The sequence below is a fragment of the Falco peregrinus genome, chromosome 2 (genome assembly GCF_023634155.1).
Source record: "Falco peregrinus isolate bFalPer1 chromosome 2, bFalPer1.pri, whole genome shotgun sequence".
In the NCBI taxonomy this organism is placed as follows: domain Eukaryota; kingdom Metazoa; phylum Chordata; class Aves; order Falconiformes; family Falconidae; genus Falco; species Falco peregrinus.
The window spans coordinates 25,398,204-25,411,382 of NC_073722.1; the positions used below are offsets into that span (position 1 = coordinate 25,398,204).

Below are 13,179 nucleotides of genomic sequence, written 5' to 3' on the forward strand. Positions count from 1 at the left end.
ATATAGAGAAAAAATCCTTTACGTAAGATCTTTGTAGGTGATATATTTGCAGTATCAGTGGAGGTTTATAAATCAGAATTGTTCACCTGACTGGTCTGTATTGCACAGCCTAGGCAACGTAAAGAGATTCTGGGGAATGGGTGCCACCAGAAGCAGGGAGCAGTTCCCAGTACCAAATAGCAGAAGAGAGTGCCTCAGTGAATGATCGATATGGTGAGGGGTGGTAGGCTTATATTACGAATTTCCTTTAAATGAGGGATAATCACCCATAGTGAATGCAGGGAAACCAGGAAAATGCTATGCCGAATACTGGTAGGGTGGAGAATGGACCAGATTCACATACCACTTCTGGGTAGACCAAGTGTACCAAAAAGAAAGAATCAGTTGAATGAAAACCAGGGAAATGTATACTGTTCTCATCAGTTACGAGACTAATGACTACAAGGTAATTGGACAAGCTTACAGGTTTCTTGAAGTTTGCTCATGTAGCTTGAGAGATTTACCACCATGATCTTCGAATCAGATTTCTTAATGGAAATGGCAGTCCTGCAGTTGTATCCCAGCTACGGTTTGCAGGAAGCCCAGGCTTTGTGACAGCAGTCACTTCTGATGCTTGTTGTTGCTGCTTTGTGTTTGTTGTGTTACCTTCCAGGCTGTAGGGTTCTCTTCAGACTATTGAATCCTTTCCAAATTATCTGTTGTGCAGCTTTTCCAGATAGTGGTCTTGAAAATACAAGGTGGATGTTCCAGCTGCTTTTGCTATAGCTTTTGTTAGTTAATTTCTCAGTTGATTTTCAAGACCTGGCATTCAATTTGCAATTAATAAAAGTCCAGCCTGTGTGATCTTGTCACTGTATTGCTGTCCTGCAAAAATCAGAGGAAGCATTGCAGTTGTTATGCTCTGCTAGTGCAAGAAATAAGTAAGAATTAGCATTTCGCTGTGAGTGCCAGAAGGCCAGGCTGACTGATTGCTAACTGGTGGCAGCAAGCTGCTGGATGGCCATGTCTAGGTGTTCCTCTGCAGAAGAGTATGTCCTGCAGGGGCCTAAGTGTGTTATCTTTGGTATCTTGGATCTCTGCTGCCACTGCATATTATCACAAGGCTGCAGTGATATCCCATCCACTTGTCTGTGCTTATTAGCTGAATGCAAAGATGCTGTTGGGCATAATTTTATGCTGGATTTTTCTGCCAAAGATTCCTCTGTTGCTTGGCTTTTAGAGGTGCTGGAGGAGGAAAGAAATACTCACCATTAGAATTGTAGCAGTGGGCCATAATTCCTTGGCTTTCCTTTATGCTGCTTTTAAAATAGCTGCAGCAAGAGAAACAGGAATAACACCAAGAAGAAGGAGCTATGAGAAATGGGGTAGATGCTTGCTGTTTGGTATCCCACAGTGTATAGTGAGAGGAATCCCAGAACGTGTAGAGCAGAACATGGGATATCTACTGTGATTGCTGAGCACGTGATTTCACACTTACGCAGCGCTGCAGGGGTGCAGTGATCCAGAGTAGCATTACACGGTCTAATAAAGCTGTGTGGAAACAGTGCTTAGGCAGGAATTACTCTGCATCACTTAATGCAGATGCACAAGACCCAGAACTGACTTCAGGTTGAGACTTGCCCTTGGTTTGTGTGATTAACCCTATTAGGTGTCTGATGTCCTTAGCTTTAAAGGAACCTAGGAATGAAGGGCTGTTTCCAAAGCAGTGGATCCTGTTTTTCAAGGAAACAATCTACATTTCATTTCTTCTGAAGAATCAAAGGAAGATTTTAAGGTTCTACAGAAGCTGCAAAATAGCAGCTCCTCCCCCATAGGCACCTAATTTGCATACCAGCATTTTCCAGATTGGTGGAGAAATGCCTGGGAGAACAGCATGCATCTCAAGAAAGCAGAGTTGAAGCTAGGGACAAAGTTATACTAGTGCTGAGAAGCAGAAACAGTGCCTTCTGAAGCAACCGACAGCACAGCACCTTGCTTGCCAGCGTGAGATCGGTCATGCTGACATGCTGTCCTCGAACTGTGCTTTGGCCTACTACACTTCACAGGGAAAGGAAGTTCTGTTTACATTTTTGAGGGACAAGTTGTTTTTCCCCCTTTGGTCGCTGGCATTCATCTGGGAAAATTGCATTCACCATATCTGTATTTAGTCTTACAGATGGAAACTTATCAGATGGTAGTTTCCCCAATATAGGCACCTGTTGTGCGTTTAAAAATCTGGATCGGCTTTTGTGAATAAGCTCTCCAGGTGGTTTTATGCTAACTGATACAAAATAGGTCTTCTGCCACACTGACCCACAGGGATTTCCATAATGATAGAGTATGGGTAGAGAAATTCCCAAACAACTTGTGAAAACAGTGTACTGTGTATTTAATGCTCGGTACGGTTACTAACACTAGAGGCAATGAATGTTGTACATGATATTCATTAGAAGACTTTCCTTGGGTAAGGCATGGTCTGGCTGTGGATTGTACCTCTTTGTAAGTAAGATACGAGTAGTTTGAATAGTACCACAAAAGAAGTATGTAACATTGCCATGGAAACAAACTTATTTCCATTTAAGATGCCTAAAATATTTTCTGTGTTAATTACTGTGTTTACTTCAGATGTGGGTACATTTCAATAATTATGACGTTAATCTGGGAATTCATAGTAACAGTGTTAACTATAAACGCCAATCTCAAATGGTAGGTAGTTCCAAATAGTATAACTATTAAAAAGACAAATTATTTGTGTTTGAGAATATTAAGAATAGCTGTCATACAAGATGTTAATTTGCTTGTTACAGTTTACATTAAAAAAAATAAACGTCTGGCATTGCAATTTGTTTTCCTTTCCAAAGATTTTAACAATATACCTGGTGGTACCAGTCCACTGAGTAATTAAAACCTTTCCCATTGTAATCGCAATCTTTCTTCAATGAGGCTTTATTTTCTGTTCTTCAGTTCAGGGACGTACTTGTCGTTAACTTCTGCTAATACTCTTGTTAGGTGTCTACTTTGGGGAGTTCAGACAGTGGGATTTTTCTATTTTGTTTACCCCTACTTTGAGATCTGATACATATTCTGACCAGAAAAAAATTCCCAATATCCAGCTTTTCAAATTATCTTGTGATTTTTTTTTTTTTTTGAGACCTTGTTATTCTCAACAGTGATGCACCACAGACATGCAAGGTGAATATGCTTAAAGCAGAAGCAAGTTATCTTGTTTGTTCCAAAATCAGGGTGCCTAGTTTTACATCCACAGCCAGGTACAGATTCTGCTCTGTAGTGACTTCAAGGGAAATGCATGTGCTTGTGTCAGAGTTATGCTTGCTCAGTTTTCTCCTGTGCCTTTTCAAAAACAATGCTTTTAAGAGTGGGGTGTGAGTTTCCAAGAAATTATTTCTAAGCAAGCAAAAAACCCTCAAACTAACAAACAAAAAACCTCTCACGGTGGCACTTGAGGAAAAAAAACCTCCGTAGTAATCAGTTTAGTAACACAACATTTGGACTAACTATTATTAGCAAACAGCTGCTCGTTACAGTTTGTCATGAGATGAGTTCCTAGCCAGTTGCACTTAATTTCTTTGCAAGTAACCTGCAGTTCCAGTTGATTGCATTTTGCACACTAGATAAGAATATAAAGTCGGAATTTATTGCTGTGTTATGTTAATTTCTTGTATAAAGCGGTTAACTTGACAAGTGTTAACTTAAATGCTTAAAAAAATATATTCATATGTATTTACCTCTTAAATATTCAAGCTGTATACTAACTCTGGCTAGTCTGACGTGGTTTGCAGTTGGAGCTAATTCAGCTGTAAAGGTTCCTTTTCTGTTTGAGATTTGGGGAAAATCTGTGTCTCTAGATCCTAGTTCAATGTGGTCATCCTAGTAACACTGTTTTTTAAAAGTCTTCTCTGGAGGAGCTGAGCATTTATGACTGAAGCAGCAATGGGAGTTTTGCCACTAGAATCTATTTTTCCTTGAAGATAGCGCTCATTTTTGTTCTTTACCTGTATTGCAAAGCAGAAAAACAAATCAACCAGGAAACTGTACTTTCTTCCTCTTCAGTTTTAAGTTCCCTTTTGTGATTGTAGAATGTCTTTGTTAGAACGTGTAAGCCAGAGTGGAGGAAAGACTTAACTGCTGCTGGTGCTCTGCTGTCAATTTGGTAGTTACAGCAGACTCCTGCTCTGCATGCCACTGCTCAGGAATGCATGTGGTGGGGGGGATCATCTCTTTACCTACAGAATGAGATCCCCAGCTTCTTTAGCTCTCCTGGATACGGAAGGTGTGGTATCACAGGTGGCAGTTGGGGGTGATGCAAGTTTGTGCTGCTCTCCTGGGGTTGTTCTGCCTTCATGTCACCCAGATGTTCCTGGGCCAGCTTGTCAGCTGGGTCAACAGTCAAAAACTGCCTCTTACCAAAAAAAAATAAATCGGTGGGATTACCTTTTCATCTCTCTTGACCACAGGGTACGTGAGTATGTTGTTCCCATGAGGAAAGGGCAGCCTGCTGCAGGTAAATCAGCTTGAACAGGCTGTGAAACTATGCCCCAGAACTAGCCCCTGGGTAATAATATCCCGATGGAGAAAACAACCTTGCAGCCCTGGTCCTGACCGTATTCTGTCACTACCATGGCTGTAATGATGCTTCTGTCTCAACTTTTCGCATATTCCCCAGTACTTGCCAAATTGCAGTCCTTGATGCTTATTGTCATTTAGGCATATGTGGGCAACCAAAGGGAAAAAGGGGGTTTGAAGACATTTTCAGTCAATACCTTTCTCTCTTTTTCTCTTAGAAGTGAAGAAGAAGGCTGGCTTTATCACTCCAGTGCCAGGAGGGGTAGGACCTATGACTGTCGCAATGCTTCTGAAGAACACACTCATAGTTGCTAAAAAGCTCATTTACTAGAGCAAACATGCTACCCTGGAAGAAGAATCCAAGTTGTTCTATTTATTGATACACAAAACATTTATTTTTTACTACAAAGATATTTATTTCTACATTGTATTTATTTTTTCATGTAAAGTATGCTAAACCTGATGGCTTATGAAATGTAATACTTATTGTTACCTCCAACTGACTTAATATGAGCAAAAATTAATTGAAGAATACAGCCTATGCAGATACCTTGCTGGTGGTCATTGTATGCATGAAAACGAAGAACGAAGCGTGAATCACAAATACACCTATGTATCTGGGGATGGGGTGCGATTACCAAGGTCATCTAAGCGCTTGGGACCCTCAGCTTTGATCAAACGGTATAAAAACTAAGTTTCAACATGTTACATATTTTTTAAAAAAAACTACAGTTTGGGTTCTGAGATAATGAAGCACTCAGTGTAGCTTGAAGTCTGGAAATATATATTTTTCTCCAAACAGTGATAGCAGCAGAAATAATTAATCTGAAAGGAATGAAAGACAGAAATCTTTGTTTCAGCTGCCAGGCAGAAATGTTGACATGAATGCAAATGTTCCACGTGTGTTTTAAAGTAGTCAAGTCAGCTTGAATGCTGGTGAAATTCTGACCTTAAACATTTACAAGAGGTGTGCATAAATAAGTAGCTAGAGCTGAGGCCAGAATTATTTTATTTCCATGTCTGAATTTGTTTGACAAAATGTTTTGGTGCATAATACCCTCATCCCACAAAAAAACCCCACCTTAATAGGTGACTGTGCTGGATCGGACTTTAATTAGGTAGAATGTAGTTAAAACTACTATTTAAGTACATGATGAATAATGGGGGGGAGGGAGGGAAAAGAGAAAGACAAAAGCTAAAGTTTATCCCTGATATAATATTTGTGTTGGAATTTTAAGCCATTTAATTATTCTCCTATTTTCTGAAACTGCGTGAAGGGGCTTTTTTTAGTCCATGATGTAAGGCTCAGTCCTGTGAATCCTTGGCTACCATGTTTTGCTTCTTCAAGAGGACTACGTGAGATAAAATAATAAAATCAGTATGTTTCTATTCGCAAAAATATTAGTTCCAAGATGGATCTAGAATATTCTCATGCAATGTAAAAGTTGGAGTGAAGTTACTACTAAGATGCCAGTTGAACTGAGTGTGTGCACTATTGACATGAAGAGCCTACCCCAATTCCTGCTAAAGTCAGTGGGAGCTGCTTTGCACTTTTATCTTTGTGTTTTTATCTCAGTCAGAATAGCTTTGATTCGTTTTCATCAAGAGCCTTAAGTATTTGCCAGTAGACTATAGATGAATTGAAAGGAGAAGGAAACAAAAAAAATTGTGGCTAAATACTACTGCCGTTAAACAAAAAAAAAATGCACTTACTGTAATAAATGAAACAAGATGGAGCATTGCTTCTGTGTTGATTGTTCTTGTAATGGACTTCCTGAGAGTTCTATTTAATGCAGTGTTCACAAAAGAGGTTGACAGAGTCATTGCTAAATATAGAGTGCCCGTAGTGCAGACACTTGCTTACCTGTTTAAATTGAAGCAGAAGTATAAATATTCGAAGGATGAAGGTGCCTATGGAGATAATACGTAGACTGATCAACCCATCATTGACTAAGATGGAATAAAACTTGCACACTGTTATGTTAGTCTTGGTGAAAAAATGTAACACAGCTTTGGAGGTTGTATTTTTTCCTTTTTTTTTTTTTTTTTTTTTAAGCAGCAAGTTAAGTGTGAAGTGATTGGAGGCCTTTTGCATGTTCAGTCATAACTTTTTTTCATCTGTTTACACTAATGTTCTAGATTCATGTGTTTTTCAATTGAACTGTAAACATATCTCCATATTTATTTATTTATTTTTTTTGCAGAATAACAATTTATGGCATTTTGGCAATGTTGCTTGAGTGAGTCTGCCTATTTCATGTCCTACAAACAGTTTATTTTGCATCTTAGGCTTTTTCTCCTCTCGGCTCTGGTGGATGGGTTTTAGCATTGCGCAAAAGCCAGTGAGAGGGAGGTTTCACTCAATGCACGCTGTTTTCAGAGCTGCCAGATGCATCTGTGAGAGAATTCTCCACTGGGAGAACATCTAGAAGGAGCATCCAGAGTTAAGGGCCTATTAGTCAACTCAAAAAGCTTGCTGGTGTGCCAGACCTGGTCAAGTTTGGTCCAAGCATGAACACCCTGTGGCGGACAGAGGCATGGCCTTATCCACTGAAGCCTTCTCACAGGCCTACCGCACCCAGCTGTATTGCCCAACGACAAAGCCACCTCTCGGGTTCAAGCTGGATTAAGCTCCCATTGTGTAGATGCGTGTTGAAAGCAAGGCTCATGACTTAGCCCTGCTCGGGACAGATAGCAGAGGTTATCCAGGTAGGCATAAACCCTCCTGTCGACCTGGGGAGTGTGCAAGCTGCACTCAATCAGCGTGCAGGCATGTAGCAATTCAGGATAGCGAAGGAAGGGAAAAGCCTCCTGGAATGCAGTCCGTGAGCAGGAGAAGGCATAATTATAATGTGCATAACTAGCTTGTGTTTTTCCCTTAACATGTGAAGTGGTTAGATTTAATCCTATGGATCACTGAGGAGAGTGCAGCGTCTAGGGAGAGCTTGAGCTGACTGGAGTTGTTAGAGCATTTATCAGAAGATTTTTGGTTTTAAAATGCAAAAATTGTGAAATGCTTCTGTTGCTTGGAGCTCACGGTTGAGAAAACAAAGGTTGTTGCTGGGGTGAAGTGTGTAGCTCTCCTTCAGTGAGTCAGGTTGTTGATGTGTGCGTAGATTATTGAACAGGGCCTCTCCGATGATCTGCCGTAGTATGTTTGGCTACGTAAGTACCCTTCAGTGAGACCAGTCCTACTTGTTCCAAGCTGCCTGTGACCGAGGAAGCTGGACAGCGTTTGGGGCTGTGGAGAGTGGTTTAATATAGGAAATGTGTATGATGGATACGTCTTCAAGACCTACAAGCACCTTATGTAAAAAGTATGATTGTTCTTATGTAGCCACTTCGGAAAGGTAGAGGTGGGCTTTTATGGCGGTATAGTGGCAGGAGTCGTGAAGGGATCGCCTAATGTAGGAAGCAACAGTTTACTTGCTCTTTCAGTCTGTGTTTTCTCGACACCCGTGCTTTGCCAGCTTTTAACTGCACGAGCATGCATAGCACCAGCCAGCAGTCCAGGCCTTGCATGGGGCTGGTGGCCTGCCTTGCTTCATAGCGTTGTGCACTCGGGAAGGCTGAATGAAAAGTGATTAGCATGCCCCTCGGGCTCACCAGAGCCTGTGATCAAAGGCTTCTTGCTGGCAGTCACTGATGGTGAATATCATGCATTATCGTTTTGTCTGATCACTTCCTAATCTTGGCACTAGCTGTTCTCGCAGTTCCTCTTCTGGATGGCAAGGAGCTGAGGTACAGGGAGGGCCAAGGAAGGAAGAGAAACAAAGCAGGAGCTGGTCTCTTGGCCTTGAGTTCCAGAGTAGCGTCCTGAATGCTGACTATCCTCCTAGGAGCAATGCAAGACCTGTGTTGCTAAGGGAAAGAAAGATCACGTTCTGCACAACACGTCATTTTTCGTTCTGCTCACCTCTGTTTTGCTGTATTTCGTTGATCTGCTCTGGCAGATACCAGGTCTCTCTTTAAAACTGTGTCTTTGCATGCACAATTATGCCCACAGGTAATAGGAAACCAGGGTTTCAAAAGAAAACCTGATCCCATTGCTAGATAATAACAGTTTCCTAAATAAATGTGTGGTTGCCCCAGGGGCTGAGGTTGTTGCCAGATGCACCTTTTTTTGATTGGTGAGAGCAGCAGATGACGCTTCGTGGCATATAAGTGCAAGAGAAAACACAGGAGCACAGATAAGCAGAGCAAGTGAGCCACCTGGAAAGAAGAGTTGAGAAGGTGTTAAAGCAGCTGCTTGCCATGGCATTTGGAATGCTAATCTATATTTTGCTGAAAGGTAGGTTTGGAGGAGGCTTTTCAATGTCGTAAGATACAAGGCTTTGTTGAACAATAGTTCACTCTTTCTGAAATCAGCAGTAGGGGTGGGAAGCATGCAGAGACATTGCGAAGCAGAATTACTTTAGCAATTTTAAACCTGCATGAGATTTTAACTGATAGGGTATAATTTAGACTCTCTGAAAAGAAGCTATTAGACCGGTAAATAGGTGTGACATTGTAGTGTATTACAGGTGTCTGTGTCGTAAATTGCATAAGATAATAGAACGGAGAACAGAACAGAGAATGGAATGGATATGTATTTTGGAAATTTGCAAACAATAGTTTGTTTCCCCATAATCATAAGTATGCTGTGGCAAAAGGAAGTTTGGGGCAAGAATGTTTTAAATGAACTGTTATTATATTGCTGCATCGTATCAGAATTATATTAAGTGGGTACATGCTTTTCTGTTTGAAGTGAACGTTGAATAGATATACTGAGTTTTTCTGTTACAGTAAGCATCTGTTTGCATTACACAGCAATGGGGGCACTGAGTGAAGAGTCAGCTATTACTGTTTCATCCCTCAGCACAGACTTATGGAATAATTGGACAAAAAACAACACAGAAGGTAATAATTTTCTGTTCTCTTTGTCTGTATTAAATCTGTCACTTAAAAAAAAGAAAAAGAAGAAACACTAAACAACACCAAAAACAACACCAAAAAACCATTCCAAACAAAGCAAAAAAAAACCCCAACAAAATCTGTTATGATGATAGCTGTTGTAATGCCTTTGTCACTTGGACACTGTTGAATTTTCTGTATGTTTTTATGTGAGATGAACTGCTTTCTTCATGGAGCCTTAAAAACTTCTGTGAAGTAATAGCTGCCACTCAGCTGGGGTAGGCTCAGCATGTATCAGCTAAAGGATCATTTATCCAAAGTCAGTTGTAATTTGAAGAAGATATTTTAAGGCTAATTGGGATAGGTGATCTGTGTTTCTGATGGCCATTTCTGCTATTTTTAACTAATGCTTGGTTTCTAGTTGTCTGCAGTGTGAATCTTTATGCACACAAGTAAGAATGCAGCAAGCATAACTTGGAGTGATGCCTCTCATTACTGTTACTCAGTAGTTTCTTTCTTTGTTGCAGTTTTGCTTTTGGCTATCGCAGCTTCCATATTCCTCTTCAGAGTGCTAGCTCTCTCTTTTCTTTCTTTTTCTCTTCTGACTGAAATGTGAACTCAAGCTATTTACCTGCCAACATCTGACACCAGAGCGCTGTGTTTATCCTGCAAGCTGCATTCTTGATGTTACTTCAGGTCCTAATGATGTCATTACTTTTGGAGAACTGTGCGATCTGGAACTGAGGTTTTGGCAGGTCAGTAAAGGAGGAAAGGATTTTAACTGTGATACTTATTAATGTCTTTGTACTTTAAAAAGAACAAACATGCATACAAATCATCTTCTGTTAATTGTAAGTCATCACAGGATGTCTTGCGAGCTTTTTTTAGTAGGTCCATAAGCTATTTTTCTCATAACAAGTCACTGTTCTTTTTTTCCTGTCTTATTTGTCATAGTGGTACAGTTTTATAGATACATATATATATGTTCATCCATACATATACTATATGTGGGTTTCATATATATGTATGTAAAATACATATATGCACGTGTATGTGAAGTCAAAATGTTGATTTTTGACAACAGTAGTTTGATTTTTATCAGTGCAGCACTATGGTCTGGTTTAGTGGATTTGCCTGTGATGTTTTTTTCCAGCGTTGCATACAACAAACAGGAGTATAATAAAGTAGAAATATTTTGTGACTCATTAAGAACCCTGTCTCTATTATTTCTAGAAGGCAGGAGTTAAGAGTTAATGTTTTAGCAAATAAGGGGCTTATTTACAGTGACACAGCTGTGTCTAATTGTCCCATACACCTTTATGCTAGCTGTGGCTGTGCAAGTCAACTAAGTGCCAGCACTTTTAGTTGAGATTGTGTTCCCCTCAAAGGTGGAAGCAAATTCACAAACATACAAGCACACGTTTACACAGGTAGTTAAAAGGAGTTCGGTGGACTTTCTACAAAGCCACTGATAGTTGAAAACAGGATTTCCAGAAAGGAGGTTGAAAAGAAATGCTTAGAGTCACCAAAGAAACTGGCTGAATCTCTCTGAAGTTTTCATGTCATTCCTAGTCCTGTGCAAGTTAAGTTTATGGTAAGATTTATAACCAAAGTTTATTAATACCGGATCCTGAGAAAATGAACTTCTGGTTAGGTATCACTGGAGGAACTGGCAGTTTCTTGTGGGAATGCAAGTCCTCTGGGGACTAAGGTGCAGTTTGTGGAAAACCATTGATTTCTGCTCAGTCTGCTTGCTTTCTGTTTAGGAGATCATGTTCTATCTCCTTACTCTTGTTACACAGGCTTTACTTTTCCCAGCCCCAGCGCTGGTGACACATTACAGCTGGTGATCAGCCAGGGGAGAAAAAACTGGTAATGGAGAGGATGCCTGGCTGGAGCAGACGCAGCAGGGATAACTTCTGACACTGTTTGGGCTGAAGAGGGGAGCCTTCGTAGCAAGACGGGCAGCTAGGAGTAGGGAAGAGCTTGGTTCTGCTGTGGGGAAAAAATGAGATCCTTTCATTGCCATGAGCAGTTCTTCTGTGCAGCCTGTAAGGGAGGCCCTGAACCTGGGGCAGACCCCTTCCCTCCCTCCCCATTCAGACTCTTCCATTCCTCTGCGACACGCCATACTTGAAGGCTGAGCTGTCGTGGTCTTGGCAGCTGATTCTTTTTGTTGCCAGTCTGTCAGTTTTGGCATGCCCAGGCTTCCAAGTACCTGTAGTTTTCATTTCATGTCCGATCTTGCCAAGTGTATCTGTTCAAATGACTCAGTTGCAGGCAACTGTCAAGTGCTTACACAGCATGCTTTTCTTTCCTCACGTGACATGAAAGGGCACATGGATGTGTTTATTCAACAGCTTATTTAGTATCTAGGTGGATAATACGATATGAATTAGCATAATGCTCTGGGATGGGTTAGAAAAGCATTCTTTTTGTTTTCAAGATTCATCATTCTTTTGGAGGTAATTTTTACTTTTGCAATGTCAAAATAATTAGTGCTTAGAATTTTTGTGTGTACATTTAAGATCTGATCTTGCAACCCATAACGGACAAAGCTCTTGCTCCTGACAACGAGGGAGGAATGCGCTGTTTGTTTGTCACCCCCATGGCAAGCTGTTTGCCTCACGCTTTCTAGGCAGGCCTCTGCTCCAGGCTGACCTTTGTTCCTAATGACAGTACTAACTTTCACGGCTCTCGGTGGAAGAGGTTTTGTGTACCTGCACCAAGCAAGGTTTCTTCCAGACGTTGGAAGATGGAAGGCTGCCACCTCTCGGCAGCGGTTGGGGAAATTGAGAGGGATGTTCTGGCTCTGGGAGTTGGTCTGGTGGAAGTTGGAGTAGAGGTGGCTGGGTATTTCATGCCTCTGGCATGTATATTTGTACCTTCCTTATTGATTTCTGTGTCGTGTTCTGTCCCCCCTCAGCCCTCTAAGGTAAAGAAAGATACAAGTGAAATACTAAACCTGTGCAGCAGGCATTTTCTCGGGGCCTGGTGGAAGGGTAGTGCTTTGGGCAGCAGGGAGTGCACATTAAAGGGTTCTGTTGGGTGGTTATGTTTAGTGATTTTATAGTTCGCTCTTCAGCCCCCTTTGTGCTGAAATGATGATTCAAACCAGCTGGTGCCTAAGTGTGTGAGGAGAGTCACAAGGGAATATGCTGTTGCCTATTTGTTTGAAACTCTTCCGTGCAGAGCTTCAGTAGCTGCTCTGCAGGTACATTAGGCCTAAGTGAAAATGGGCTTTTCCAACTCTCCTGTGTTCCGGATTTCCTTGGCAGCTGAGTTTACCACGTGCCTTTTTTTTTTTTTTTTTTCCACTCTGCTTTACCCAGCAGTGAGCAGTGTACAGTCCTCCTGTGCAGAAAATGGTATCATCCATCTCTTGTCACAAAACCTGTCTTTTCTTCTGGAAATCTGTCCATCTTCTCATCCTTAAATCTGTTCTTCCAAGGCCTGCTCCTGTGGTGACTGTGCTCTTGGCCAGAGCTTGTCAGCAACGTTCCCAGAGGCAGCCAGAGAAGAGCCAAAGTTTGATGCTGGAGCTCGTGTGTAGCCAGCACAGACTTCTTCCCTTGCGGAGTGTGTGGTTCAAGGCTGTGGGTGTGCGTGCCCTACGCAGTGCTTTTCTATAGCAGAGACATCATTCTGGTGTCAGTATGGGGACAGCCTAGCTGTGGTAGCATAGAGCTCCCTGCTGGGTGATGCTGCAAATCTGCTCTGTGA

The 13,179-nt window shown here is 41.4% G+C and overlaps 2 protein-coding genes across 10 annotated transcripts in view; both read left to right on the forward strand.

Moving 5' to 3' along the window:
- The window catches only part of MTHFD2L (methylenetetrahydrofolate dehydrogenase (NADP+ dependent) 2 like), a 38,505-nt gene extending 32,206 nt beyond the window's left edge, over positions 1-6,299 (forward strand). For 2 of the 3 annotated variants that reach the window (XM_055794981.1, XM_055794980.1), the window contains exon 7: positions 4,782-5,112. In XM_055794981.1, coding sequence (XP_055650956.1) covers positions 4,782-4,894 — 113 coding nt within the window. In that variant the 3' untranslated portion in view covers positions 4,895-5,112. Of the gene's footprint in view, positions 1-4,781 lie in introns of all 3 variants that reach the window. The other variant, XM_055794979.1, reaches the window with a different exon arrangement.
- Positions 5,128-13,179, forward strand: part of EPGN (epithelial mitogen) — a 41,321-nt gene continuing 33,269 nt past the window's right edge. For 6 of the 7 annotated variants that reach the window (XR_008745637.1, XR_008745634.1, XR_008745635.1 and 3 more), the window contains exons 1-3: positions 5,128-5,244; positions 6,768-8,854; positions 9,349-9,462. Coding sequence is in view for 3 of the 7 variants with exons in the window: in XM_055794982.1 (XP_055650957.1) it covers positions 8,818-8,854; positions 9,349-9,462 (151 nt within the window). In the remaining 4 variants the exon portion in view is untranslated. The remainder of the gene's footprint in view (positions 5,245-6,767; positions 8,855-9,348; positions 9,463-13,179) is intronic. The other variant, XM_027795000.2, reaches the window with a different exon arrangement.